The sequence below is a fragment of the Vigna umbellata genome, chromosome 2 (assembly GCF_029865625.1).
Source record: "Vigna umbellata cultivar VRB3 chromosome 2, Vumbellata_1.0, whole genome shotgun sequence".
NCBI classification, from domain to species: Eukaryota; Viridiplantae; Streptophyta; class Magnoliopsida; order Fabales; family Fabaceae; genus Vigna; species Vigna umbellata.
Window position 1 is genome coordinate 25,695,148 of NC_142166.1, and position 25,899 is coordinate 25,721,046.

The following is a 25,899-nucleotide window of genomic DNA, read 5'->3' on the forward strand; positions in this document are numbered from 1 at the left end:
GTAAAATAAAATGAGTGTAGGGAATAAGAAGATCAACACAGAATTTTTATCCTGGTTCGAATCAAAAGATTCTACGTCCAGTCGTTAATCACTATAAATAGTGATTAACCTTTTTCACTAAAAAATTGTTTAACAGATTACAAGATAATGAACAAGAATAAAATGAATAGGACCACTCTACCAACTTGAAGAGAACCGCTTCAGCAATCGACCAACGATTCACAAGCTTCTCCTTTCACAAGACCAGGCAGAGCACCTTGCTAACTTGAAGAGAGTCTGCTCCGACTATCGACACACACGATACGCGAGCCTCTCCTTTCACAAGACCAAGCAAGGGAACAATAAACAAAAAGCTCTCTAAGAACGTTCCTCTGACACACAGTGTTCTAAGCTTTCTCAGTTCAAAACCGTTACTTTCTAATTTCTCCAAAACAAAATATATAGCCAAGTACACTGAGTGCCAAAGGTCAGCTCCCAACTGCCATGAATAATCGATTATTGTAAGTGATAATCGATTATTCAAGTCCGTTACAGGTTTTCAAAAAATGTGATAATCGATTATATGAAGTGATAATCGATTATTCAAGTATGACTTGTGATAATCGATTATTGCTTAATCATAATCGATTATTGCAGTTAAAAATGCAAGTTTACAAGGTTTACAAGAATTTCCTACTACATTTAATTTCTACAAATTGCTTTTAACTAATTCTAATATCTTCTTCAACTAAAACTTCTTGTAGCATCATCAAAACAAATTTCTTCAAGATTTACCAATACTCCTTATTGGTAACACAAAGTATTGGATGGCATTTTCTCATGCCAACATTCAGCCATGTTCTCATGTGTCAGACATTACTCTTAGCAGGGCACTCCTCCTTTACTGTGCAATCAGGAACTTGAATGTCAATATTGGACAGGTAATAGCTGATGAAATAAGGGTATGTGCTAACACAACAAACAACAAAGCACCCTTAGGAATCTGTCTTTAATCACGCACCTCTGCAAGATAGCTGAGGTGGATACTTCAGCTCCACCCTTTGAAAGGCCAAGGAAAGCAATTAATGAGGCATATTATAGACAATACTGTGGAGGTGAGGAAGCAGCTCAACCAGTTCCACCACGCCGTACTCGCAGAGAAAGAGGGCAAGCACAGAGTCGGGCATCTGCTGAGACACATGAAGCAGAACCGTTCCAAATGAGGGACATGTACATGTCTCTTATAGGTGCACAGTTACAGTCTATCCACAGAGGACAGGTGGCTACTACAGAGATGATTGTTGGAATGTATGATACACCTCCAGCACACAGGTGGACTATGGAGGAGTTTCATAATGTGGTAGCTTGGCCAGAAGAACAGGTACAAGGAGGCAAAGCTGAAGCTTCTGCTATGGAGATGGAGGAAGATGATGTTGAAGCTGATGATGATGATGCATTTGAGGATGCGGAAGATGAGGAAGAAGAGGAGGATACAGATGACAGCTCAGATTGATGAGGAGCTGAGATAGCATTTACTGATGAATGCTATCATAACTAGAGCAGGACTTATGCTTTTATTTGGTTTTGTGTTCTGAACTTAATTATTGTTGTTTTAGAATAGGGTTTGATGTACTCAATTGGAAACTTTGTCTGGTATGATGGTTTGCTTATGATTGTGATTGATTGATAAGTGATGCTTGATGATACTTTGATATGGATTGATGTTGAGATGTATATTATATGCTTATACAGGTGATTCACAAGCTTTGTGAACAAATGCATGATATTATGATTGTGATTGTGACATTAAGCAGGATGTTTATGTCAAATGTGAATGAGCTTATGTGTGAGGTTTTGAGCTCCAGAGTTGTTATTGAATGAATGCTATTACTTTGGAAACATGAATGACTTTGCCCAAGTTTTCTATGATTGAATTACTTGCTTGTTTGCATCATATGATCAAGGCCATTTGTTGGTAACCCTTTTATTAGCCAAATTCATAAATTTAGCCCACTAAAAGAGAACATTATGTGTTCTATCCTTTGAACCGCTAGCCTTGAACATGATTTGAAAACCCTTGTTGAAAAGCTTTACCTTGAGTTAAGTAGAAAATATTTTGTGGTATTGACAAATGTTCAAGTTTGGGTTGTTGGAAAATATCAAGGGAAATTGAAAGCATTGAGCTAAGAATTAAGTATGTGAAAAGAAAAAGAAAAAGAGAAAGAAAAGAAAAGAAAAAGCAAAGCTCAATGCAAAGGAAAGTTGGGAATAAATAAGAATGATTGTGTTTATATAGGGTTTTGTGATCCAGAAAAACCAATTTTCTTGTTAGCCCAGCCACATTATAAGCCATTGAAAAAGTCCTTGTGATGATGCATGCTTGTGAATTTATTTGATTATGATTAAATGAAAGGCAAAGACAATTCATGTGACATTATGATAGTAGAGTGAATGAGTGATTACCTCTTATACACTTGTGTTTGAGTGAAACACTTTACCTAGTGAGGAAATATTCATTGAGCACATGAACATCCATGTTTAGTTGATTGATCATTCATGAAAAATAGTATTTGTTGGATAATAAGTGACTTTGTGAACACCAAAGCATGTGCACGTCTTGATTCAAATCTTTGTCATGAGTTTGATTGAAGTCTTTACTTATCTTGAAAAGAAGATTTTTGAATGAGTGAACCATTATAAGGATTGGTAGAAGATTGAGTTACATCTTGTTTGCTTGAGAACAAGCAAAGTTCTAAGTTTGGGGTTGTGATAACAGTTGAAAAACTGTTATTTTCATGCTTAAAATTGATACTAAAAGCAACCTTTAACACTTAGAAACTAGCTTGAAATCATGCTTTTGGTTATATTTTTAGAAATAAGAGAGATGGACAGGTTTATGCTTGATTTCAGTGTTTTTATGCAGGTTTTAAGGTGAATTTGGTGAAAGAAGTGAAGAAGGATAGAGATGGAATCGGAAAAGACATCAAAAAGTGCAAAAGGAGAAGCCGCAACTGCCGCTCAGCGGCACTCAGGAACCCACGTTGGCTCCGCTGAGGGGTGAAAAGGCCGCTGAGGGGAGAAAAACAACTCACGCACTTACCGCTGAGCGGTAGTTTACCGCTGAGCGGCACTATTTTGGGCTTGGGCCTAATTTTCTGTATTTTTAGAATAGTATATAAGCTTTAGGATGTCCTAGGGTTTGTATCTTTGGCAGAGATGAAGCAAACACTCTCTTTTCCACCCCTTCAAGGAAGATCTTGGATGCTCAGGCTACCTTCTCCTCTTTCTAGGGTTCTATCTTTCATTCTTTCATTATTGTTCATCTAGTTTCACCATGAATATGGTGAACTAAACCTTGTATTGTTGTTGGGGAATCAATGTAGTCTTGTGAAACTCTCATATATGGAATTTGATTTAATGTCTTATATTAAGATATATGCTTTCTTTCATCTTTAGCTAGGGTTTTTCCTCTTTGCTTATTGCTTGCTTTGTTTAACTCATTCATTGCCATGATTATTGATTTTGTCGATACGGGAACGTACGGGGAAGTCTAGATCCGGGTAATTTCTCCCAATAGCATATTGGTTGCCTTTAAGCTCTTGCACTTTAAGAACAAATTACTAGGAATGCTAGGAATTGTATGAACTCGTAATTAAGGATAGGCCTTCTTGCAAGGTGATTTAGAGAGTGGCATTAGCATTGATGATAAGAATGATGAATTCCTAAAAGTATATGAGAGTGGATAAGATGAAATTGATAACCCCAACAACATACTCATCCATCTAATTCATTGAAATGTTTCTATTATGTTTTTCTCCATTGATCAAATTCATGCATACATATTTAATTACTGTCTCTTGCATTGAAACCTACAATCAATTTGTTCTTAAGTCTTAAATAATCAACAAATCACATAGCTAAACTAGGCCGTGAGTCCTTTAGGAAAACAATACTTGGTCTTACCTTGTTTTATTACTTGATGCGATTCGGTCACACTTGCTGATTGTTCAACAAGTTTGTGGCGCCGTTTTTCGGTGTTCATAAATTTGTCATCAATACTGCACTATACTTGCTTCATAAAAAAAATTGACTTAAAATGGTGGTTTCAAAAGGTGAAAAACGCATAAAGGCTGATATAACTCGAATTAAACTATCTCAACATGTTTAAAACGTCAAAACAAACTTGTTTTGCATTAAAATTGGATGCAGAACATAGTAATTCGAAAATTGAACTTGCAATAGCCAATTATGCAATCAAACAACTTAACCACACCACCAGTTTTAAGTTTTATGGAGTCAATTGACAAATTATTGATGAAAATGACTTTAAAACAACAATTTGAAGTTTAAACACGACACGAGGAAGTTAATGCAAGATTTCCAGCAAGATCTATATGCCAAAAAAGATTTTAAAACAAAAACTAGACTGAAACAAGACAATGCAGATCGGTCAACTACAACTTTGATACTGTTGGAGTTTTCACAAGATGCCACCAAGCTATTTGCTTCAGCAATTCATGGCTTAAGTGGTGTGCACCTGATGATGAGTCGTTATTTCTTGAATTATATTTAGTTTATTGCACTTAAATAAACCAGGGAATTGTGTTTAATTGTTTGTTATTTCCCCGTTTTCCGAATTCTGCTTAATTTGGTCGGAAATTTGTAATTGTGCTAATTTGGATTTTCTGAGCTGATTAAGTGCATTTTTGAAGTGCAGGAAAATTTCGGAAATACATTTTGGGACATCAGGAAGATTGCCAAATAAATTCAAGACTCTCCAGACAGACATTTTTGAATTAATTAAATTGTAATTCAGTAGTTTAGAATTTTTGAATCAACTCTTATATTTTGGGTCAATTTTTGGTAAATTAGATTAGACCCAAAAGTAGAAATTAATGACTTGGCACCTAGGGTTTTATTTGTGTGGACCCTACCCTAAAAAAAGGGACACACGGTCTTAGAAGAGGGTGCCCAGCCGCCACACTTTTTAGCACTTTTACTCTCTCGGTCTCAGTTTTGGTTTTGGGGAGTTTTTATGTTGGCTAAAACGCTATTCTCAATTTGCGGATGGAATGAAAAAAATGGCTGAAGCACTTTTGCACAGTTGTTCTTTTCCTTTGAGAATGAACTCTGATTCAAATTTAATTGTTAGCTTTGTTTAGTGCCCGCTGATTCATTCACATTTATCTCGTTGGCTTTGGATAAAAGAAAAAGAAATATTCGAACACTAGGAAAAAGGAGTGTTTCTTTCTTTAGAAGATGTACCAGTGATTGAGTTTTGTTTCTCATCACCTGATACGAACTCATTCAAGCCTTTTATCATCGAAATAATATGTATTGGCCATGACAATAAACGCAAATCAGAATACACATCAACAACACTTAAATTTGAGATTAAGGTTACTTTTGCATGCACCCGAGCTCACAATGACTGTATCATAGCTCATATGGTGTACAGCCACTGATAATATAATCCAGAATCTCAGAAAAAAATCAAATACAGCTTTGAACACAAAATTTATGACATTTTAAGCAATTAAACATAACTGTAAACATAACAAAATATGATGCTCAAATAAAATGACTCAAACAAAAATTTGGACCGATGAAAATGATGAACAATACTCAACATAAAGCTGGCACACACAAATGGACTCAACCAGAACCTAATGAACATATCAACACCAAAACACATGAATCAACACAAGACAGAGAAGGAATCATAATGAAAAACACGAATATTGAAGAGATTCAACAAGAATGAATAAGATCAAGACAGAATCGAAACAACTCGTGAATTTCATAACAACGCAAGAAACTTAAACTCAGATCAGAGACGCGAATCAATGGAGAGAGATACTTAACTTGCGAAGCGCGGAGGAACTTGAGCTCTGATTACCACATGATAGGCGACGCTTCGAGGAGAAGACGAAACTTGAGAGATTTGGACTCCTCGAGGCATCCTTGACATCGATGCGCAGCGGAAAGAAGCAGAGGAAGCAAATGAAGCAGCGGAAACAACAGAAGAACTAAGAACCCTAGGTTTGGAGGTTTAATCGATGAAAACTCTAGGATTGAAGGTAAGGGAGGATTTATTCGGTGGAGAAGAAGATCTAACCGATGGAACTGAAGGAAATCTAAGAACTAACCTAGAAGCGGAAGAAACCCTAGGCTCCTGATGATGTTCGGTGAAGGTTCAGCGATGATGAGGATGAGGTTTGTGGTTGAACAACTTTCGAGAGAGAGAACGTAGATGAGGAAGCGAAATGAGGATATGGAAGCTATGCTGATGGAATCTCGTGAGAGAAAAGGCACGCGTGGCAGTAGACCTGACGTAAGCCACGAGGAAGCTAGTAATTGGTGAAAGTGGCATGAGATGGATGCTACGGAGGAGAGAGAATCTGATAATGGAAAATGAGAGAATGATAACGTGAGATGGAAGGTGGCTAGAGGAGATCCTTTGGGATTCTCTAGCCTTGACTTTCAAGGGAATTAAATTCTGGAGTTCTCTCTATAGAAAGTTTAATTCATTATTCTCAAAAGTGTCTCACAAGAGGTGGTGACATGTCTATATATAGGACTAAAAGTATCTCCTATCTAACACATGCCTAACACCTTTTACACATGCTTTAATAAAAGTAAAAGAAATCCTACACTGAACTAATTGGGCTTGGGCCCAAGTCATCATCAGACGTGGCTTAAAATCTAGCTTTGTCAACAAATATTTGATAGCTGGATGATCTGTATAAATAATCACCTTAGACCCAATAAGATAAGGTCTAAATTTCTCTAGAGCATACACTATAGCTAGGAATTCCTTCTCCGTAGTAGCATAATTCAACTGAGCATCATTCAGAACTTTGCTGGCATAATAAATTGGATGAAAAATCTGCTTTTTTCGCTGGCCAAGAACGACTCCTATTGCATAATCACTAGCATCACACATTAGCTCAAAATTTTTATTCCAATATGGAGCTACAATTACTGGAGCTAACACTAATTTACTCTTCAATGTGTCAAAAGCTTTCAAACATTCTTCATTCATCACAAAAGGGGCATCCTTCATAAGAAGATTACTCAATGGTTTAGCAATTTTTGAGAAATCTTTGATGAATCTTCTGTAAAATCCAGCATGACCTAGAAAAATCCTGATCCCCTTTACATTTGTTGGTGGAGGCAGTTTCTCAATGACTTCTACTTTGGCTTTATCGACCTCAATCCCTTTAGCAGAAATTTTATGTCCCAGCACAATTCCTTCGGTTACCATGAAATGACATTTCTCCCAATTAAGAACAAGAATTGTCTAAACACATCTTTTAAGAACAATATCCAAATTAGCCAAACACCTTTGGAAAGAATTTCCAAAGACTGAAAAATCATCCATGAAGACTTCAATGCACTTTTCTAGGAGATCTGCAAAAATTTTCTGCATACACCTTTGAAATGTAGTTGGAGCATTACATAATCCAAATAGCATCTTTTTATAGGCAAAGATACCAAAAGGACAAGTAAAAGTCGTCTTCTCTTGGTCTTTTGGATCTACCACAATTTGATTGTATCCAGAATATCCATCTAGAAAGCAATAAAAAGCTTGACCTGCTAATCTCTCCAACATCTGGTCCATGAAAGGAAGATGAAAATGATCCTTCCTAGTGGCTTTATTTAGCTTCCTGTAATCAATGCACATTCGCCATCTAGTAACTATCCGAGTGGGAATAAGTTCATTCTTATCATTATGAATTACTGTTATTCCGCCTTTCTTTGGAACCACCTGTACTGGACTTACCCATTCACTGTCAGAGATTGGATAGATGATACCAGCTTCCAAAAGTTTCAACACTTCTTTTCTAACCACCTCCTTCATTACAGGATTTAACCTTCTTTGTGGTTGAGCACTCGGTCTATAATCATCTTCCATAAAGATCTTATGCATACAATAAGTTGGGTTGATACCTTTAAGATCTGAGATTGACCACCCAATTGCTTCTTTGTTAGCTTTCAGAATTTCTATCAATTGTTCTTCTTCTTGTGGAGACAAAATGTTACTGATGATAACTGGCTTTGTTCCATCTTCTTCTAGAAAAACATACTTCAAATGTGCTGGTAGTATTTTTAATTCTAACTTCTTTGCTTTGACTTCTTCTTCCTTATCAATTATCTCTAAATTTTTGTATCCTCCACTGGAATCTTCTTCAATGTTTCCAAGTCCATCAGACATTCTTCAATTAATTTCTCTTCTCCTTCATCTAAATCTTCACAAGCATCAATAAGAGTTTTCTCTAATGGAGAAACATACCGCACCATCCTTTCTTGCATCATACAAACTTCATCAAGTTCGTCAAATTGAAAACATGCTTTATCATCATTTGGATATGTCATGGCTTTGAATACGTCAAAGGTGACTTCTTCATCATGAACTCTAACTTTAAGCTTACCATTCTCTACATCAATTAAAACTCTAGCAGTCTTCATGAAAGGTCTCTGATAACAGTTGAAAAACTGTTATTTTCATGCTTAAATTGATACTAAAAGCAACCTTTAACACTTAGAAACTAGCTTGAAATCATGCTTTTAGTCATATTTTCATAAATAAGAGAGCTGGACAGGTTTATGCTTGATTTCAGTGTTTTTGTGCAGGTTTTAAGGTGAATTTGGTGAAAGAAGTGAAGAAGGAGAGAGATGGAATCAGAAAAGACATCAAAAAGTGCAAAAGGAGAAGCCGCAACTGCCGCTCAGCGGCAGTTTACCGCTGAGCGGCACTCAGGAGTTCACGTTGGAACCGCTGAGGGGCAAAATGGCCGCTGAGGGGAAGAAATTACTCACGCACTTACCGCTGAGCGGCACTTTACCGCTGAGCGACACACTTATGGGCTTGGACCTAGATTTTCTGTAATTTTAGAATAGTATATAAGCTTTAGGACGTCCTAGGGTTTGTATCTTTGGTAGAAACGAAGCAAAGACTCTCTCTTCCACCCCTTTGAAGGAGGATCTTGGATGCTCAGGCTACCTCTTCACCTTTCTAGGGTTTTATCCTTCATTCTTTCATTATTGTTCATCTAGGTTCACCATGAATATGGTGAACTAAACTTTGTATGTTTGTTGGGGAATCAATGTAATCTTTTGAAGCACTCATATATGGAATTTGTGCTTGCATCTTAATCTAAGACTTATGCTTTCTTTCATCATTAGTTAGGGATTTTCCTCTTTGCTCAATGCTTGCTTTGTTTAACTCATTCAATGCATGATTATTGGTTTTGTCGATACGGGAACGTACGGGGAAGTCTAGATCCGGGGAATTTCTCCCAATAGTATATTGGTTGCCTTAAGCTCCTGTGCTAAAAAAACTAATTATTAGGAATGCTAGGAATCGTATGAACTCGTAATTAGGGAGAAGCCTTCTTGAAAGGTAATTTAGAGAGTGGCATTAACAATGATGACTTGAATGTTGAATTCCTAAAATATATGAGAGTGGATAAGATGAAATTGACCCCCAACAACATATTCATCAATATATTTCATTGAAAGTGCTTGTCTTTTGGTTTAGCCATTGATCAACCTCATGCATACATGTTTATTTTCGTCTTTTGCATAGTAAAATCCAATTATTTTGTTCTTAAGTCTTAGCTAATCAACAAATTACATAACTAAACTAGGCCGTGAGTCCTTTGGGAGAACGATACTTGGTCTTACCGAGTTTATTACTTGAAACGATTCGATCATACTTGCCGATTGTTAAACAAGTTTGTGACATCATATTTTGGTGTTCATAAATTTGTGCATCAAGTTTTTCTCATGCCAACATTCAGCCATGTTCACATGTGTCAGATATTACTCTCAGCAGGGCACTATTCATCTCCATTAAATAAAATCTACTGGGAATACAAACTTGTCAACCTTCACTAAAACGTCTGATGAGTCGTTATTTCTTGAATTATATTTAGTTTATTGCACTTAAATAAACCAGGGAATTGTGTTTAATTGCTTGTTATTTCCCCGTTTTTCCGAATTCTGCTTAATTTGGTCGGAAATTTGTAATTGTGCTAATTTGGATTTTCTGAGCTGATTAAGTGCATTTTTGAAGTGCAGGAAAATTTCGGAAATACATTTTGGGACATCAGGAAGATTGCCAAATAAATTCAAGACTCTCCAGACAAACATTTTTTGAATTAATTAAATTGTAATTCAGTAGTTTAGAATTTTTGAATCAACTCTTATATTTTGGGTCAATTTTTGGTAAATTAGATTAGACCCAAAATTAGAAATTAATGACTTGGCACCTAGGGTTTTATTTTTGTGGACCCTACCCTAAAAGAAGGGGACACACGGTCTTAGAAGTTTGGGGCCAGCCGCCACTTGTTTTTTTTACTATACACACTCTCGGCTTGTGTTCCGGGGGGACTCACTCTCGGTTTTATTTTTTGGTCCGAGCTCTTGCTTTTGGACGTTTTTCATTATGAATGAAGAGCTCTTGTTTCATTGCCTTTTACATCTTGGTTTGGTGACCTTTTTGATAAGCTTTTGATTGAAGTTTGGGTTCAGCCGCTGCTGCCACATTCACCCTCATTTTCATTCTTTTTACTTTGTACGCTGATTCTCTTGGAAAGAAGTGGGTGCTGATTCAATTGAGATTTTGGTGGTGCGCACACGTGGAGTTTGGGAAAGGAACTGGCACAGCTGCTGGAAGGCTGATTCAAGTAGGAGCTGGAGCAAGGATGTGGTGCCACGGTTGGAAGCATCTCTCGGTTTTCATTCCAGCACATAGCTACGCGCAGAGAAAATGGTGTGCACACGGGAATCAGCTTTCTGTTTTCATTCTTTTTAGAGATTAGGTGGGAGAACTCTCGGTTTGAGAGAAGAACTCACGGTCTTGCTGCATTTGAGAGAGGATTCATGAAGCTGACCCAGCCGCCACCCACGTTTTGACACATGCCCTTTTTATTTCTTAGGTTCATGCACTTTTGAAGGGGAAGAACGTTCACGGTTGCCATCTTCACTTAGTTTTCTTTCTTTGGCTTTTCAACATTTTTTTTTGTAATAGAAGCTGCTGCCACCTAAGTGAAATTCATTTCTTTTGGCTTGAGAAAGGGTGTGCACGGTGAATGAGGGTAGGAGTAAGAAATGGAACGGTGATTGACTTTAGGAATTTATTTCTATTTAGCTTAGCTGGAATAGAGAATGAAAGGAGCATGTTGATTGGATGAAGTGGTGTGCACGGCCATCATAGGGGTTCGGTCATTGGAAGCATTTATTTCACTTTGAAAAGCAATATTTAATCGTTTAGATGGAGAAAAGGGTGTGCACGGGAAGGTGGATAAAGGTAAGGAAAAAGGATGTCTAGAAGAATGGCACATACGGTGGTGGATAAAAAAATGAAGATAGGAATTAGATTGGAGTAGGTGTCACAGCGTGGGAGAAACATGCACCCTAGGATGATGGGACGTGTGAAGCTTTGGAAAAAAAATGAAAGTAGCCGATTCCAGGAGCTGTATGGTGTGCACGGGAAAGTGGAGCAGGGGAGTGGTGTCACGTTTCGGTTCCACCCACATGGCACTAGCTCTCGGTTTCTTTTTGTTTCAGCAGTAGGGGAACTGATTTTTTTTGTTTAAAGGTTAGAAGCATTGATTAAAGGAAGAGGAGAAATCAATTTTGATGGAGGAGGCCACGGTGAAAGAGTTTTAGAGAACAAGGGTGATTTAATTTGGAGCGACACATCCAGCTTTAAAATTGGTGTTTTAATTCTCAGTTTGCATTTAATTGTTTAGCTCAATGTTACACTTTTAATTTGGTTTAAGCATTTTTCATTTTAATGTTCTCTCTTTTTCTTGGTTGTGATATTTTAGTTATGATGTTAGCTTAAGTGATCAACTGTTTTAATCCTGTGTTTACATCCGTGTTTATGTTCCTGTTTTGATTTAGTTCACTTGCATTCATAAAAAAATCACAAACCCCCCCCCCCCACTATGTGTTTGATCTGAGACTGAACCACAATTTGGTCCTTGAGAGACGACCTAGGAGTCACTTCCTAGCACTATACTGCATTCTTTTATGCAATCAACTTTTGTGGGAGGTGCGACCCTCTTCATCAACGTCTTCAACCACTCCATATGGATATTTAAGTGACCTATCTGCCAGTTGAAGAGCCATTCTGGAAGGTTTGATTTCCAAACCTTCAATTGTTTTAAACATGGATAGCGGCATTAAATTAATGCTAGCTCCCAAATCAATTAATGCTCTTCCAACTTCTAAGTCTCCTATGGTGCACGGAATAATGAAGCTTCCTGGATCTTTAAGCTTAGGAAGTAATTTTTGTATGATTGCACTGCAGTTACCCTGTACTTTGATAGTTTCCTTCTTAATGTACTTGTTTTTCTTTGTAAGGAGTTCCTTCAAAAATTTTGCATATGATGGCATCTGTTGCAATGCTTCAGAGAATGGTGTAGTAATCTCCAGCTTCTTAAACAACTCCATGAATCTTTCCAACTGTTTTTCTTTCTCCTTCCTTGAATAGTTCTTTGGATAAGGAAGTGGTTTTTCAAACTCTCTTTCTTTTTGTCTCTCATCTCTCTCTTCTCTCTCTTCTCTCTCTTCTCTCTCTTTTTTTTCTTTCTTTTCATCTTCTTCTTCTTTCTTTTTCTCTCTCTCAACTCTTTCTTTCCACTCACATGTTTCTTTTTCACTCTCATTTTCTTTCTCCTCTCTTTCTATTTTTCTCTCCTCTAACACCTTACCATTTCTGGTCACAATAGTCTTACACTCCTTTCTGAGATTACCATTTTTCATCTTGTCAACTATTTGCTCACTATGGATCTTCATATTTTTAAATGCAACTTCCACATTCTTACAATAAGATGCATTCGTCTTCAAGAGTTGTTGGAAAGTCTCGTCAAGTTTTGTTGTCTTCCAAGATGGAGTAGGTTGTGTTTGCCATTTTTGCTGCTGCCATTGAACCATTGAAACATTTTGTATTTCTTGTGATAATTGAGAAAGTTTCGTAATTACTTCTTCCAACTGCTGAGAAATAATCTTATTTTAAATAAGCAGGGAATCATTTGATTGTAGCAACTCCTTCTGACTAGGACCTCCTCTTTCACTGTTCAGCTCATTATCATTAGTAGCCATGTTTTCAATTATTTCCGTGGCTTCCTCTGGAGTCTTCCATTTGATATTGCCTCCAGCTGAGGCGTCAAGCATCATCTTGGTTTGTGAACCAAGACCTCCAAGGAAGATTAGGACTACTTCTACTTCGTCAAATCCATGCGTGGGAGTCTTTCTTAGTAGGCTTTTGTACCTGTCCCATGCATGACCTAGTGATTCCTCCATGCCTTGCCTGAAAGATGAGATCTCTTGCTTTCCTTTATTTACCTTGGATTGTGGGAAGTATTTGTTCAAGAACTTTGTCACCACAGCTTCCCACTTTGTAAAGCTCCCTTCTGGAAAAGAGTTCAACCAAAGCTTAACGTTGCCTCCCAATGAGAATGGAAACAGGCTAAGTTTGATTGCTTCATCAGGCACCCCATTTATCTTCACTGTATTGCAAATTTCATTAAAAGTTGTGAGGTGCTCATATGGGTTTTCATGAGACAACCCATTAAATTGGTTACTCCTAACCAGTTGGATTAATGTCGGTTTCACCTCCATATTAGCTGCATTGACCCTCGGTCTTGCTATGCTATTGAAATGTTGAGGGCCAACGACATTAGTGAAATCTGCAAGAGTCCGTCTGACATTATTATTCTCCATCTCCTCAGTGCTATGGTAAGAACCTTGTGGGGAAGGTTGTAAGAGATCTTCCGGAGGAGGGAAAAGTTCTCTAGATGTACGAATTCTTCTCCTCTGTCTACTCTCGTCTAAGCCTTCAAGAGTGATACGTTGTCGTTGAGGCTATCAAATTAATACTACTTTTTAAGGAAACTTCAGTATTGCCAAGTAGTATTTAAGAAAGTAGATAGGGTTAACGTAACCCTGAGTCGTCTCCCAACGAACACGGAATTGCTTTCGAATATCTGACTCTTATGAATGTTATGCAATGCTTATGAATAAAAGTAATGGTTGAAGAGTGTTTAAAGAATAAATAAGAAACTTAAAAACAGTTATGATGAAATAGGCTAATTCCACTGCTTTTCCAAGATAGATTCATCATCGGTTATTCACAGATAATTGTTCAATTGATTATTATTTAAGTTTCAAATTAATTAAAGTACATTGTTAATTAATTTGAGGGCAATCATGCATTTAACCAAAGTAAATTCTCAATCAAATGCAAAACCTTACTAGATTATTCACAATAAATTCAACCAAATTACATTCTCAATCAAATTCTATTGTGTTTAATCATGTCTATTCTTAAATATCCTAACCAAATTAAAAGCTAATCAATCAAAGTACATTCTCAATTGATAGTAAAAACCATTTAATCATATGAAAGTTCCTAAATTAAATCAAAGTAGATTCTCAATTAAACCTAGAAACCCTAGAACTCATATAATCAATATGCATGTAGATTCAAACACGTTATGATGCAAAATAAACAGTTGCATTAACTCAATCTAACCTTAGAATCCATAATGGAATTACAGCAGAATAGCCCTAGATGCTTAGCTCTCCATGAATGGAGTTGAATACAAGATGAAAGAAAAGTGAGAGGAGTATGAGAGAATGAATGAATGAAGTGAAGTCCCCCTGGGTCTCTTTATATAGGGCTTGATTGGGCTTGGACTCTGAATATTCAGTTGACAAAATCTTTTATCTTATATCTTCCAAATAACTAAAAGATTTAGATAATTATAACATTATTTGGAAGATATTTTCTATTAATATTCCCAAATTACATTAATTCAACAACTGAATTTTATCTTTTAGCTTTTCTGACTTTCCAAAATTGCACAAATGCCCTGAAATTTCTTCTATCTGCACTTTAGCCCCTTCTGAATTTTCCAAATAAAATATGATTTTGGGCCTTGAATTGCCATTTGGACCAATAAAACTTATATTCTCAGCTGCACAAATAAACATTAGAACATCCAAGAATAATTTATGCGCTAAAACTCACGTTTTACGTCTCTTTATTTCCCAAACCCAACAATTCCAATCATCACAAATTCACTTAAAATCAACCATTTAAGCACAATTATCCCATCAAAAATTTGAATTTTAAAGCATAAATGCGGGCATAAATATGCACTCATCAAAGAGGTTCCGAGGTTTTCTTGCTTCTAGTTCGAATTGCTTCCTGCATACACAAGAAAAGAAGTCCCTAGAAAAACTTGTTAGCACAAAAAGATATAGAAGAAGATAAAATAAAAATAGAAAAAAATAAAAACACAAAAACAGAAAAAATAACAACAGAAAAATAAAATAATAACCGAAAAAATAAAAAACAGAAAATAAAATAAAATAAAATAAAATAAAAACCAAAAAATAAAAACAGAAAATAAAAACAGAAATTCAAATTTGAAAATTTAAAATTCAAAATTCAAAACAAGTCAAAGAGAATCAATAATCACACAAATAAACTAGTTAAACCACGAGTCCCCGGCAACGGCGTCAAAAACTTGATGACAAATTTATGAACACCGAAAAACGGCACCAAAAACTTGTTTAACCCTCGGCAAGTGTGACTGAATCGTATCAAGTAATAAACTCGGTAAGACCAAGTATCGTTCTCCCAAAGGACTCACGGCCTAGTTAGTTATATGATTTCTTGATTATTTAAGACTTGAGAACAAATTGTTATAAGTTTCAAATGCAAAAGACAAAAAGTAAACGTGCATGCATGTGATGATCAATGGGAAAGAAGAAACAAAACACTGAATGAATTATATGCATGAGTATGTTGTTGGGGTAATCAATTTCATCTTATCCACTCTCATATATTTTAGGAATTCATCATTCTTTTCATCAATATTAATGTCACTCTCTAAATTACGTTGCAAGAAAGCCTATCCTTAATTACGAGTTCAAACAATTCCTAGCATCCCTAATAATTAATTCTGAAGCACAGAAGCTTAAAGGCAACCAACCCTCATATCCCTATGTCTAGGCAATATGCTATTGGGAGAATTTCCTCAAATATAGATTTCCCCGTATGTTCCCATATCGACAAAATCAATAATCTTGACATCGAATGAGTTAAACAATGCATGCTTTGAGCAAAAAGGAAAAACCCTAACTATTAATGAAAGAAAGCATGTATCAAATAAGATGTTTAAACACAAATTCCATATATGAGAGCTTCAAAAGATTACATTGATTTCCCAACAACAAGAAGAGTTTAGTTCACCATATTCATGGTGAAACTAGATGAAATACAATGAAACAGTGAAAGATTGAACCCTAGAAAGTTGAGTAGGTAGCCTTAGCCTCTAAGATCTTCCTCCAAGGGGTGGAAAAGTGAGTGTTTGCTTCATACTCTACCAAAGATACAAACCCTAGGAAGTCCTAAAGCTTATATATTATTCGAAATATTACAGAAAAGTGGGCCTAAGCCAAAAATAGTGCCATTCAGCGGTAAACTACCGCTCAGCGGTAAGTGTGTGAGTTGATTCTTCCCCTCAGCGACATTTTCACCCTTCAGCAGAGCCAACTAGAGTTCATGAGTGCCGCTGATAACAGTTGAAAAACTGTTATTTTCATGCTTAAAGTTGATACTAAAAGCAACCTTTAGACTTAGAAACTAGCTTGAAATCATGCCTTTTGTTTATATTTTCAGAAATAAGAGAGCTGGACAGGTTTATGCTTGATTTAAGTGTTCTTGTGCAGGTTTTGAGGTGAATTTGGTGAAAGAAGTGAAGAATAAGAGAGAGGACATTAGAAAAGACAAGAAAGAGTGCAAAAAGGAGAAGTCGAAGGCACCGCTCAGCGGCAAACTACCGCTGAGCGGCACTCAAGAGGTGACGTTGGAACCGCTGAGGGGCAAAATGGCCGCTGAGGGGAAGAAAGAAGACGCGCAATCACCGCTGAGCGGTAAATACCGCTGAGCGGCACTTTTTGGGCTTGGACTTTTGTAATCTTTTGTAACTCTAGATTAGTATATAAGGGCTTGCACGTCCTATAGTTAGGATCTTTGGCAGAAACGAGGCAAACACTCTCTCTTTCACCCCTTTGAAGGAGGATCTTGGATGCTCAGGCTACCTCTTCACCTTTATTGGGTTTATTCTTTCATACTTTCATTGTAATTCATCTAGGTTCACCATGAATATGGTGAACTAAACCTTGTATGTTTGTTGGGGAATCAAAGTAATCTCTTGAAGCTCTCATATATGGATTTGTTGAGTACATCTTTGAATTAAGACATATGCTTTCTTTCATCATTAGTTAGGGTTTTTCCTCTTTGCTCAATGCTTGCATTGTTTAACTCATTCTAATGCATGATTATTGGTTTTGTTGATACGGACACGTACGGGGAAATCTAGATCCGGGGAATTTCTCCCAATATTATACTGACAATATTATATTGGTTGCCTTTAAGCTCCTGCACTCATGAACTAATCATTAGGAATGCTAGGAATTGTATGAACTATATGATTAGGGAGAAGCCATCTAGAATGGTACATTAGAGAGTGGCATTAACAATGATGATTTGAATGTTGAATTCCTAAAATATATGAGAGTGGATGAGATGAAATTGACCCCCAACAACATATTCATTCATATATTTCCTTGAAAGTGTTTATCTTTTGTCTTTGTCATTGATCAATTCATGCATACATATTTAATTTTCGTCTTTGCATATTAAACTTCAATTATTGTGTTCTTAAGTCTTAGCTAATCAACAAATCACATAACTAAACTAGGCCGTGAGTCCTTTGGGAGAACGATACTTGGTCTTACCAAGTTTATTACTTGAAACGATTCGGTCATACTTGCCGATTGTGAAACAAGTTTGTGACATCATATTTTGGTGCTTACAAATTTGTCCATCAAGTTTTTGGCGCCGTTGCCGGGGACTCGTGGTTTAACTGGTTAATTTGTGTGATTATTGATTATCTTTGACTTATTTTTTTTTATTTTTAATTTAAATTTCGAATTTTTATTTTATCTTATTTTATTTTTCTGTTTATATTTTTCAGTTTGTATTTTATTTGATTTTATTTTTATTTTTTTTGTTTTCTGTTTTTCTGTTTTCTGTTTTTATTTTCTGTTTTTTATTTTTCGGTTTTTATTTGATTTTATTTTATCTTTTTAGATTAGATTTTATTTTATTTTATTAGATTTTATTTTTTTATCTTTTTAGGTTAGATTTTATTTTATTCTTATTATATCTTTTAGGTTAGGTTAGATTTTATTTTATTTTATCTTTTAGATTAGATTTTATTTTTTAGATTAGGTTTTATTCTATTTTATTTGATTCTATCTTCTAAATCTTTTATCTTCTTATATCTTTTCAATCTTTATTTTCTTCTATATCTTTTTGTGCTAACAAATCTTTTCTAGGGTTTTGTTTTCTTGTGCATGCAGGAGGCAATTCGAACTAGAAGTAAGAAAACAACAGAACCACTACTTGAAGGGCTAGACGAGAGTAGAAGGAGGAGAAGAATCAGAACGTCCAGAGAACTTTTCCCTTCTCCTGAAACTCTCCTACAATCATCACCACAAGGTTCTGTTCATAGCACAGGGAGTATGGAGAACAATAATAATGCTAGAAGAACTCTTGCAGATTACACTAATCTTGCTGGACCTCAGCACTTCAATAGCATAGCTCGACCTAGAGTCAATGCAGCCAACATGGAGGTCAAACCAGCATTAATTCAACTGGTAAAGAGTAATCAATTTAATGGGTTATCACATGAAAGCCCATATGAGCACCTTACAACATTTAATGAGATCTGTCACACGGTCAAGATTAATGGGGTGCCAGACGAAGCTATCAAACTTAGCTTGTTTCCTTTCTCATTGGGAGGCAATGCTAAGCTTTGGTTGAACTCTTTTCCAGAAGAAAGTTTCACGGAGTGGGAAGCAGTGGTTGCAAAGTTTTTGAATAAATACTTCCCACAATCTAAAGTGACTAAGGGAAAGCAAGAGATATCTTCATTCAAGCAGGGCATGGAAGAATCACTTGGACATGCATGGGATAGGTATAAAAGCTTGTTACGTAAAACTCCCACGCATGGCTTTGAAGATCAAGAAGTAGTCCTAACTTTCCTTGGAGGGCTTGGTTCACAAACCAAGATGATGCTAGATGCCTCAGCTGGAGGCAATATCAAATGGAAGACTCCAGAGGAAGCAACTGAAATCATTGAAAATATGGCTACAAGTGATAATGAGCTGCACAATGAAAGAGGAGCTCCTATGCCACAGAAAGGGGTTCTACAATTACAAACGCATGATGCTCTGCTAGCACAGAATAAAATTCTAACTCAACAGCTAGAGACTCTGACAAAAACTTTGGCTCAATTACCTAAAGAGTTGAAGTCTGCTGCCCAGATACAAACCCAGTTGTGCGAACTATGTGGAGGTGATCACATAAATGGCCAGTGTGCTTTTCCAGTGGAGGCCATGGAGGATGTTAACTTCATGGCTAATCAGTTTCCATACCGTCAAGGGAATTATAATCAGGGTTGGAAACCACATCCACTAGTAAAAAATCGGGTTTTTACAGCGCACATTATGCCACGGTTCAACGAAAACCGCAGCATAATGGTGCGCGGTGGCAGTTTTGTAAATAAAACGAACATATATGCCGCGGTTCTCAGTAGAACCGCGGCATATACCCCAGTCAAACTTTGCCTTTGACGCCACGTATGAAAAAAAAATTAAATAACAGAGTATATGCCGCGGTTGCCCGCTGAACCGCGGCATATAGTTTGAAAATAATTTCAAAAATGCCATTTCTGATAATTTTTTAAATTAGTATATGCCGCGGTTGGGGGTTAAACCGCGGCATATAACCCTTTTATACCGCGGTTAAGTAGTGAACCGCGGTAGATTCCCCTGTTCAGAGTTAAAAAACAAAACTTGGAACAGTGCATCGTCTTCCTCGCGGGTTCTCTCTGTTTTCGCGTTTCTTCTTCCTCCCAACCACCCTTCATCTCAGATTTTGCATTTTTAACCGTTTAAACTCAAAATTGTTCGGTCATTATTCGTTTTTGACGATAAAAACGAGTTTTAGCCGATCAAAATCGTGATTTCCTTGCGTTTTTCACCCTCTCCGCCGCCGCCGCCGTTGTGTTGCGTTTTTCACCCTCTCCGCCGCCGTTCCTCTTCCAGGTATTTATGTCCATTTGCATTTTTAACGTGATTTTTTCATTAATTTTTGCATAATGCTATAGTTTTGGTAATGTATGAAGTTTCTATAGTTTTGGTAATGTATTATGGTATAATTTTTGCTTTAATTTTGATAGTGCATGAAATTGTTATAGTTTATTAATTGTTTGATTGTATGATTGAATTGATTGTATGTTGAATATATTGTATAATTGTATGATTGTAATTTTGTAGAATATTTACGTATGGATCGAAATTGGATTAATTTACCACGCATTAGTGTTGAGTACGAGAGAGGGGTAGAGGAATTTATACAATTCGCGCAACGTAATGAGGGGAGAACTGATAATGAAGTGAAATTTAGATGTCCTTGTGTGAACTGTTTGAATGGGAGAAAGTTGAACGCAACTCAAATTAGAGAACATCTTATATGTGATGGTTTTCTAAGATGCTATACAACATGGATCTGGCACGGCGAAGAAATGGATTTTCCCTCTGACTCTCAAAGTGTAAATGTTACTGATTCCACCATGGAAGAAGATCGACCGGATGAAGACAAATTGGAGGACATGATCCGCGATGTTGGAGCAGAAAATTTTGCCAAAGCTCATGTGTATGAGACGATGTCGACTGATGCAGAAACACCTTTGTATGTCGGTTCAACTAAGTTCACACGTTTGTCAGCGGTGTTAAGGCTCATGAATTTGAAGGCGAGCAATGGATGGACTGATAAGAGTTTTACAGAACTGTTGACGTTGTTGAATGAAATGTTGCCAGATGGAAATACACTGCCCACTCGTAATTATGATGCAAAGAAAATTCTTTGTCCAATGGGTATGGAGTATAAAAGGATACATGCTTGTCCTAATGACTGCATTTTGTATAGGAAAGAGTTTGAATTTTTGACAAAGTGTCCAAAATGTGGCTTATCACGATACAAGTCAAAAAACAATACTGAAGATAATGGTCAGATAGAAAAAAATGGATCTGCTTTGAAAGTAGTTTGGTACCTTCCAATAGTGCCCAGACTGAAGCGTTTGTTTGCGAATCCCAAAGATGCTAAAAACCTTAGATGGCATGCAGATGAGAGAAAAATTGACGGGCTGCTTCGTCATCCAGCTGATTCAAAGCAATGGAAAAATATTGATCGACAATTCCCCGAATTTGGTAAAGAGTGTAGAAATCTTAGGCTTGGTTTAGCCACTGATGGAATGAACCCATTTGGTAATCTGAGTACCAATCACAGTTGTTGGCCAGTTATATTGATAATTTACAACTTATCTCCTGCATTGTGCATGAAGAGGAAGTACATGATGTTGTCTATGATGATATCTGGTCCAAAGCAGCCTGGAAATGACATAGATGTTTATCTAAGCCCACTAGTTGAAGACTTGAAGGTTTTGTGGGTTGACGGGGTTGAAATATTTGATGCATTCGCTTCAGAGACTTTTATGATGCGTGCAATGTTATTTTGCACCATTAATGACTTTCCTGCTTATGGTAATTTGTCAGGATACAGTGTCAAGGGTCATAAAGCGTGTCCTATATGTGAAGAAAACACTGCAGCTCATCAATTGAAACATGGAAGAAAGACGGTGTATCTGCGTCATCGGAGATTTCTAAAACGTAATCATCCATATCGAAGGTTAAAAAAAGCATTCAATGGAGATCAAGAGAGGGACGAAGCACCAAATCCACTTACTGGCCTTGAAGTTCTTCAAAAAGTTAATAAAATACATCATGTATTTGGGAAAACATCGAAGAAGTCATCTGTAACGACCCCTTGGAAGAAGAAATCAATATTCTTTGATCTTCCATATTGGTCAAAGTTAGATGTTCGACATTGCATAGATGTGATGCATGTAGAAAAGAATGTGTGTGATAGCTTGATTGGTACATTACTCAACATTCAGGGAAAGACAAAAGATGGAGTGAATGCTCGTTTGGATTTGGTTGACATGAATATCCGAGAAGAGTTGGCACCGAAGGAGATTGGTAAACGTACTTATTTGCCCCCTGCATGTTACACAATGTCTAGACAAGAGAAGATAAGTTTTTGTGTATGTTTAAAGAGTATCAAAGTACCACAAGGATACTCTTCAAATATCAAGAGTTTAGTGTCAATGCAGGACTTAAAGCTTGTTGGCATGAAGTCTCACGATTGTCACGTCTTAATGCAACAGTTGTTACCGGTGGCTATTCGTGGAATTTTGCCCAAAAATGTTAGGCACACCATAAACAGGTTGTGTTCATTTTTCTCGTCAATATGTAGTAAAGCCATCGATCCTACAAAGTTAGATGAACTTCAAGGCGAGATTGTTATCATCTTGTGTGAACTAGAGATGTTTTTCCCTCCATCTTTTTTTGACATCATGGTACATTTACTTGTTCATTTGGTTAGAGAAATCAAGTTGTGCGGACCGGTATACTTAAGATGGATGTATCCTATTGAGCGTTATATGAAGATTTTGAAAGGGTACGTTAAAAATCCATATCATCCTGAAGGTTCGATGATTGAAAGGTATATTGCTGAAGAAAGTATCGAGTTTTGTTCAGATTACATGACATCAACGAATCCAATAGGAGTTCCTCGCACAGCATGGTTGAATAAATTTTCTACAAGTAAAAGCATCCGAGGTGTCAATGTGGTGACAAAAGATCGCGAAGAATTGTTGCAAGCGCATCTTTATATATTGAACAACACAGATGAGGTGATCCCTTTTTTGGAAGCACACAAAACCATTGTTAAGAATAAAAATCCAAGACAATCAGAGAAATGGCAATTGATGGAGCATAACAAAACATTTATGTCTTGGTTCAAATCTGAAATTGACAAAGAGCCACATTCTTCTGAAACTTTATTGTGGCTTGCAAATGGTTTGAAGTTTGATGTCGTGTGTTGTACAGGTTATGAAGTCAATAATTGCACATTCTATACGAAGACTTTGGATGATAAAAGCACAGTACAAAATAGTGGAGTCAGTTTAGAAGCTGAGTCACTTCAATTTTCCACATCAAAAGATCAATCTCCTGTACTTGGATCAATGAGATATTATGGTATAATAGAAGAGATATGGGAGGTTGATTACACCAAGTTTTCCGTTCCATTGTTCAAGTGTAAGTGGTTTGACAATAAGAGTGGTGTGAAAATAGATGACTCGGGTATGACACTGGTTGATTTTCGCAAGGTGGGTTATCGAGACGAACCGTTTATCATGGTACATCAACCATCTCAAGTTTTTTATGTCAAAGATCCTTCGTCTGACCATTGGTATGTTGCTCTTCAAGGCAAAAAACAAATTGAAGTTAACGAAGACAATCTAATTAATATTGATATTGCTGACAACCATTCATTTCAAACTACAACAAAGTTGGATGACCAATCTGTAGTTGACGATGATGTACATGCAATTCGGTCAGATCATGATGAGGGAATATACATATGATGAATTGTTAGGTGTGAACTTCCTTCCCTGCTCCATCAGATCCTGCTTTTGTATCATGAATCCATATCTTTATGTATGAATTTTCAATTTGGATACTATTACATGTTTTGTTAATTTATATGATATTACATAAGTCTTCAAAGAAAATTTAATGTTGTTATTTATTTTGACAGATATATGGCTGATCATCCACATTCTTCAGGGGATGAGGCTCCCCCACCCAGATCCACTAGAGGACCCACTAGGATGAAACAACTATTAATCAGGAAAAATAGTGGTGAAAGAACTCCGGTGAATGTGAATGTCACCACGGGTGTGGCAACTGGCCCCTATGCAGATGACTTCCGATCATACCTTGGAGTAGTGGCACGTGATAAGATTAGCATTCTCATTCCATCTTTTGATCATGTGTCCGAGGGTGATCGGAACATTATTTGGCAAGATATATTGGTAAGTTAGTTAATAGCATTTGAATTATAATTTGTTTATATTGATAATTTTGTACTAATACAACTTTATTATGTTTTTTTCAGATGACATTTGACATTCCAAATGTCCCAACACTTAGAAATAAGTGTTTGTCAACTGTTGCAGAAAATTTCAGAAACTTTAAAAGCAAGTTGACATCAAGGTACATCTTTGGACACCTTAAACATAAAACTCCATGTAATGCATATAAGTCCATTGATGAGGAGACTTGGCGGGTTTTTAAAGAGAGTCGGATGTCAGAGGAATGGCAGGTTAGTGTAGTTCATATTATTCAATTCCTCATTAACAAATATATATCATATGAACTCATTAATTAATGTGTATGTGACAGGCAATTAGAAGCAAAGCACAAGGAACAAGTGCTAAGAACAAAAACCCCCACCTATTATCTCGTGGTGGGTATAGGAAGCTTGAGGAGAAAATCCTCAAGCAAAAGGCAGATGCTATACCACCATCTCAGAGTGGTAGCCCTCCTCAGCCTCCTTCTCCACCGTCTAGACACGAGAAATGGAAGTTGGCCCGTATGCGACCATCGGGCACCTACTCTTCCGACTCAGCACGAGAGATTTCTGAAAAAATTGTAAGTTATCACTGTTCCTAAAATAATAAATATTGTCATTATACATACTACATTAAACTATTTAACTGATAATGGTGTTTTGTAATGTTACAGGACGCCTTGGTTGAGCAGAGCTCCCAAGGCCAATTCACTCCAGAGGGTCGCCAGGATATTCTTGCTGCTGCAATTGGACGACCTGAGCACCCTGGACGTGTACGTGCTGCAGGTCCTGGAGTAGGAATTACGGATTATTTTGGGAGCTCTTCTCGTCAGCCTTCATATTCGTACAGCGATACACAAAGGATGACAGAAGAGATCACAAAAAAGGTCCGACAAGACCTTATGCAGGAGATCAGGGCCGAGGTGAGGGCTGAATTCCAGATGCTCTACCAGGAGCAGTTTCAGAGCATGCGCCCGATGCAGTCTCCTATAGAGGAACATGTGGTCCCTCCCCCTCCCACAGGTAAACTTAATAAACATTTATGTGCAATTATTTCTATCTCTTGTATAATCTAACATTTACTCTGACAGGGAGAAGCGGCAAAGGAAGTTGTTCCGCATCAGCCATCCCAGAGGATGACATGGACGATGGTAGTCCATGTCTGCTATACATTTTAGAAGAAGATCAGATGGTGCTGGTAGCTCGTGGAACAGAGTTTAGGTCAGCGACTGTATGTCATGGTATGCAACTATTAGAGGATGAGGTGAAGGTCTCAGTGGATGAAATGATCATGCCAGATGCCTCGGTTCCACTGTCCACGGAAGAGATTTTCACTGTGGAACAAGCATATAAGTCGTTTATCACTTGGCCTAAATTTTTGGTTAAACCAATTTCTGACCCCTCGGTATGAAATTCTTCTTTACACTTCTCAATTTTAAAGGTTTTTGATTTCAAAACTTATCTTATCTTTTCATGTAACAACAGACGCAGGAACAACAGAAGATTCCTCTATCTGAGGATGACCCTCTTTCTTCATTGCATCTACTTGCTGACATCCTTGATGATAAGCCTTTGGAGGTTCAGTATGATGCTAATGTATTTGGGCATGGCTCTGAGGTCCCAATATACCTTAATAGCCAAGATGTCCGTGAGCTTGCGTCGGGAACACAAGAGTTGAATATTTCAATTATTCAACTATGGACGATGTAAGTCTATGACCAATTATTTATATATAAAATTGATTTATATATCAAGTATCCTTATATCAAAGTTAATTTTTGATT

General features: G+C 36.9%; 1 protein-coding gene across 1 annotated transcript; it reads left to right on the forward strand.

Annotated features, from left to right (window-relative positions):
• The first annotated feature begins 6,232 nt into the window (after window positions 1-6,232).
• LOC148203698 (uncharacterized) lies at window positions 6,233-25,359 on the forward strand. The gene is made up of 3 exons (XM_088107722.1): window positions 6,233-6,313; window positions 24,448-24,696; window positions 24,790-25,359. The coding sequence occupies exons 1-3, from the start codon at window positions 6,233-6,235 to the stop codon at window positions 25,189-25,191; spliced, it is 732 nt and encodes a 243-aa protein (XP_087963848.1). The 3' UTR covers window positions 25,192-25,359.
• Window positions 25,360-25,899: the final 540 nt, after the last annotated feature.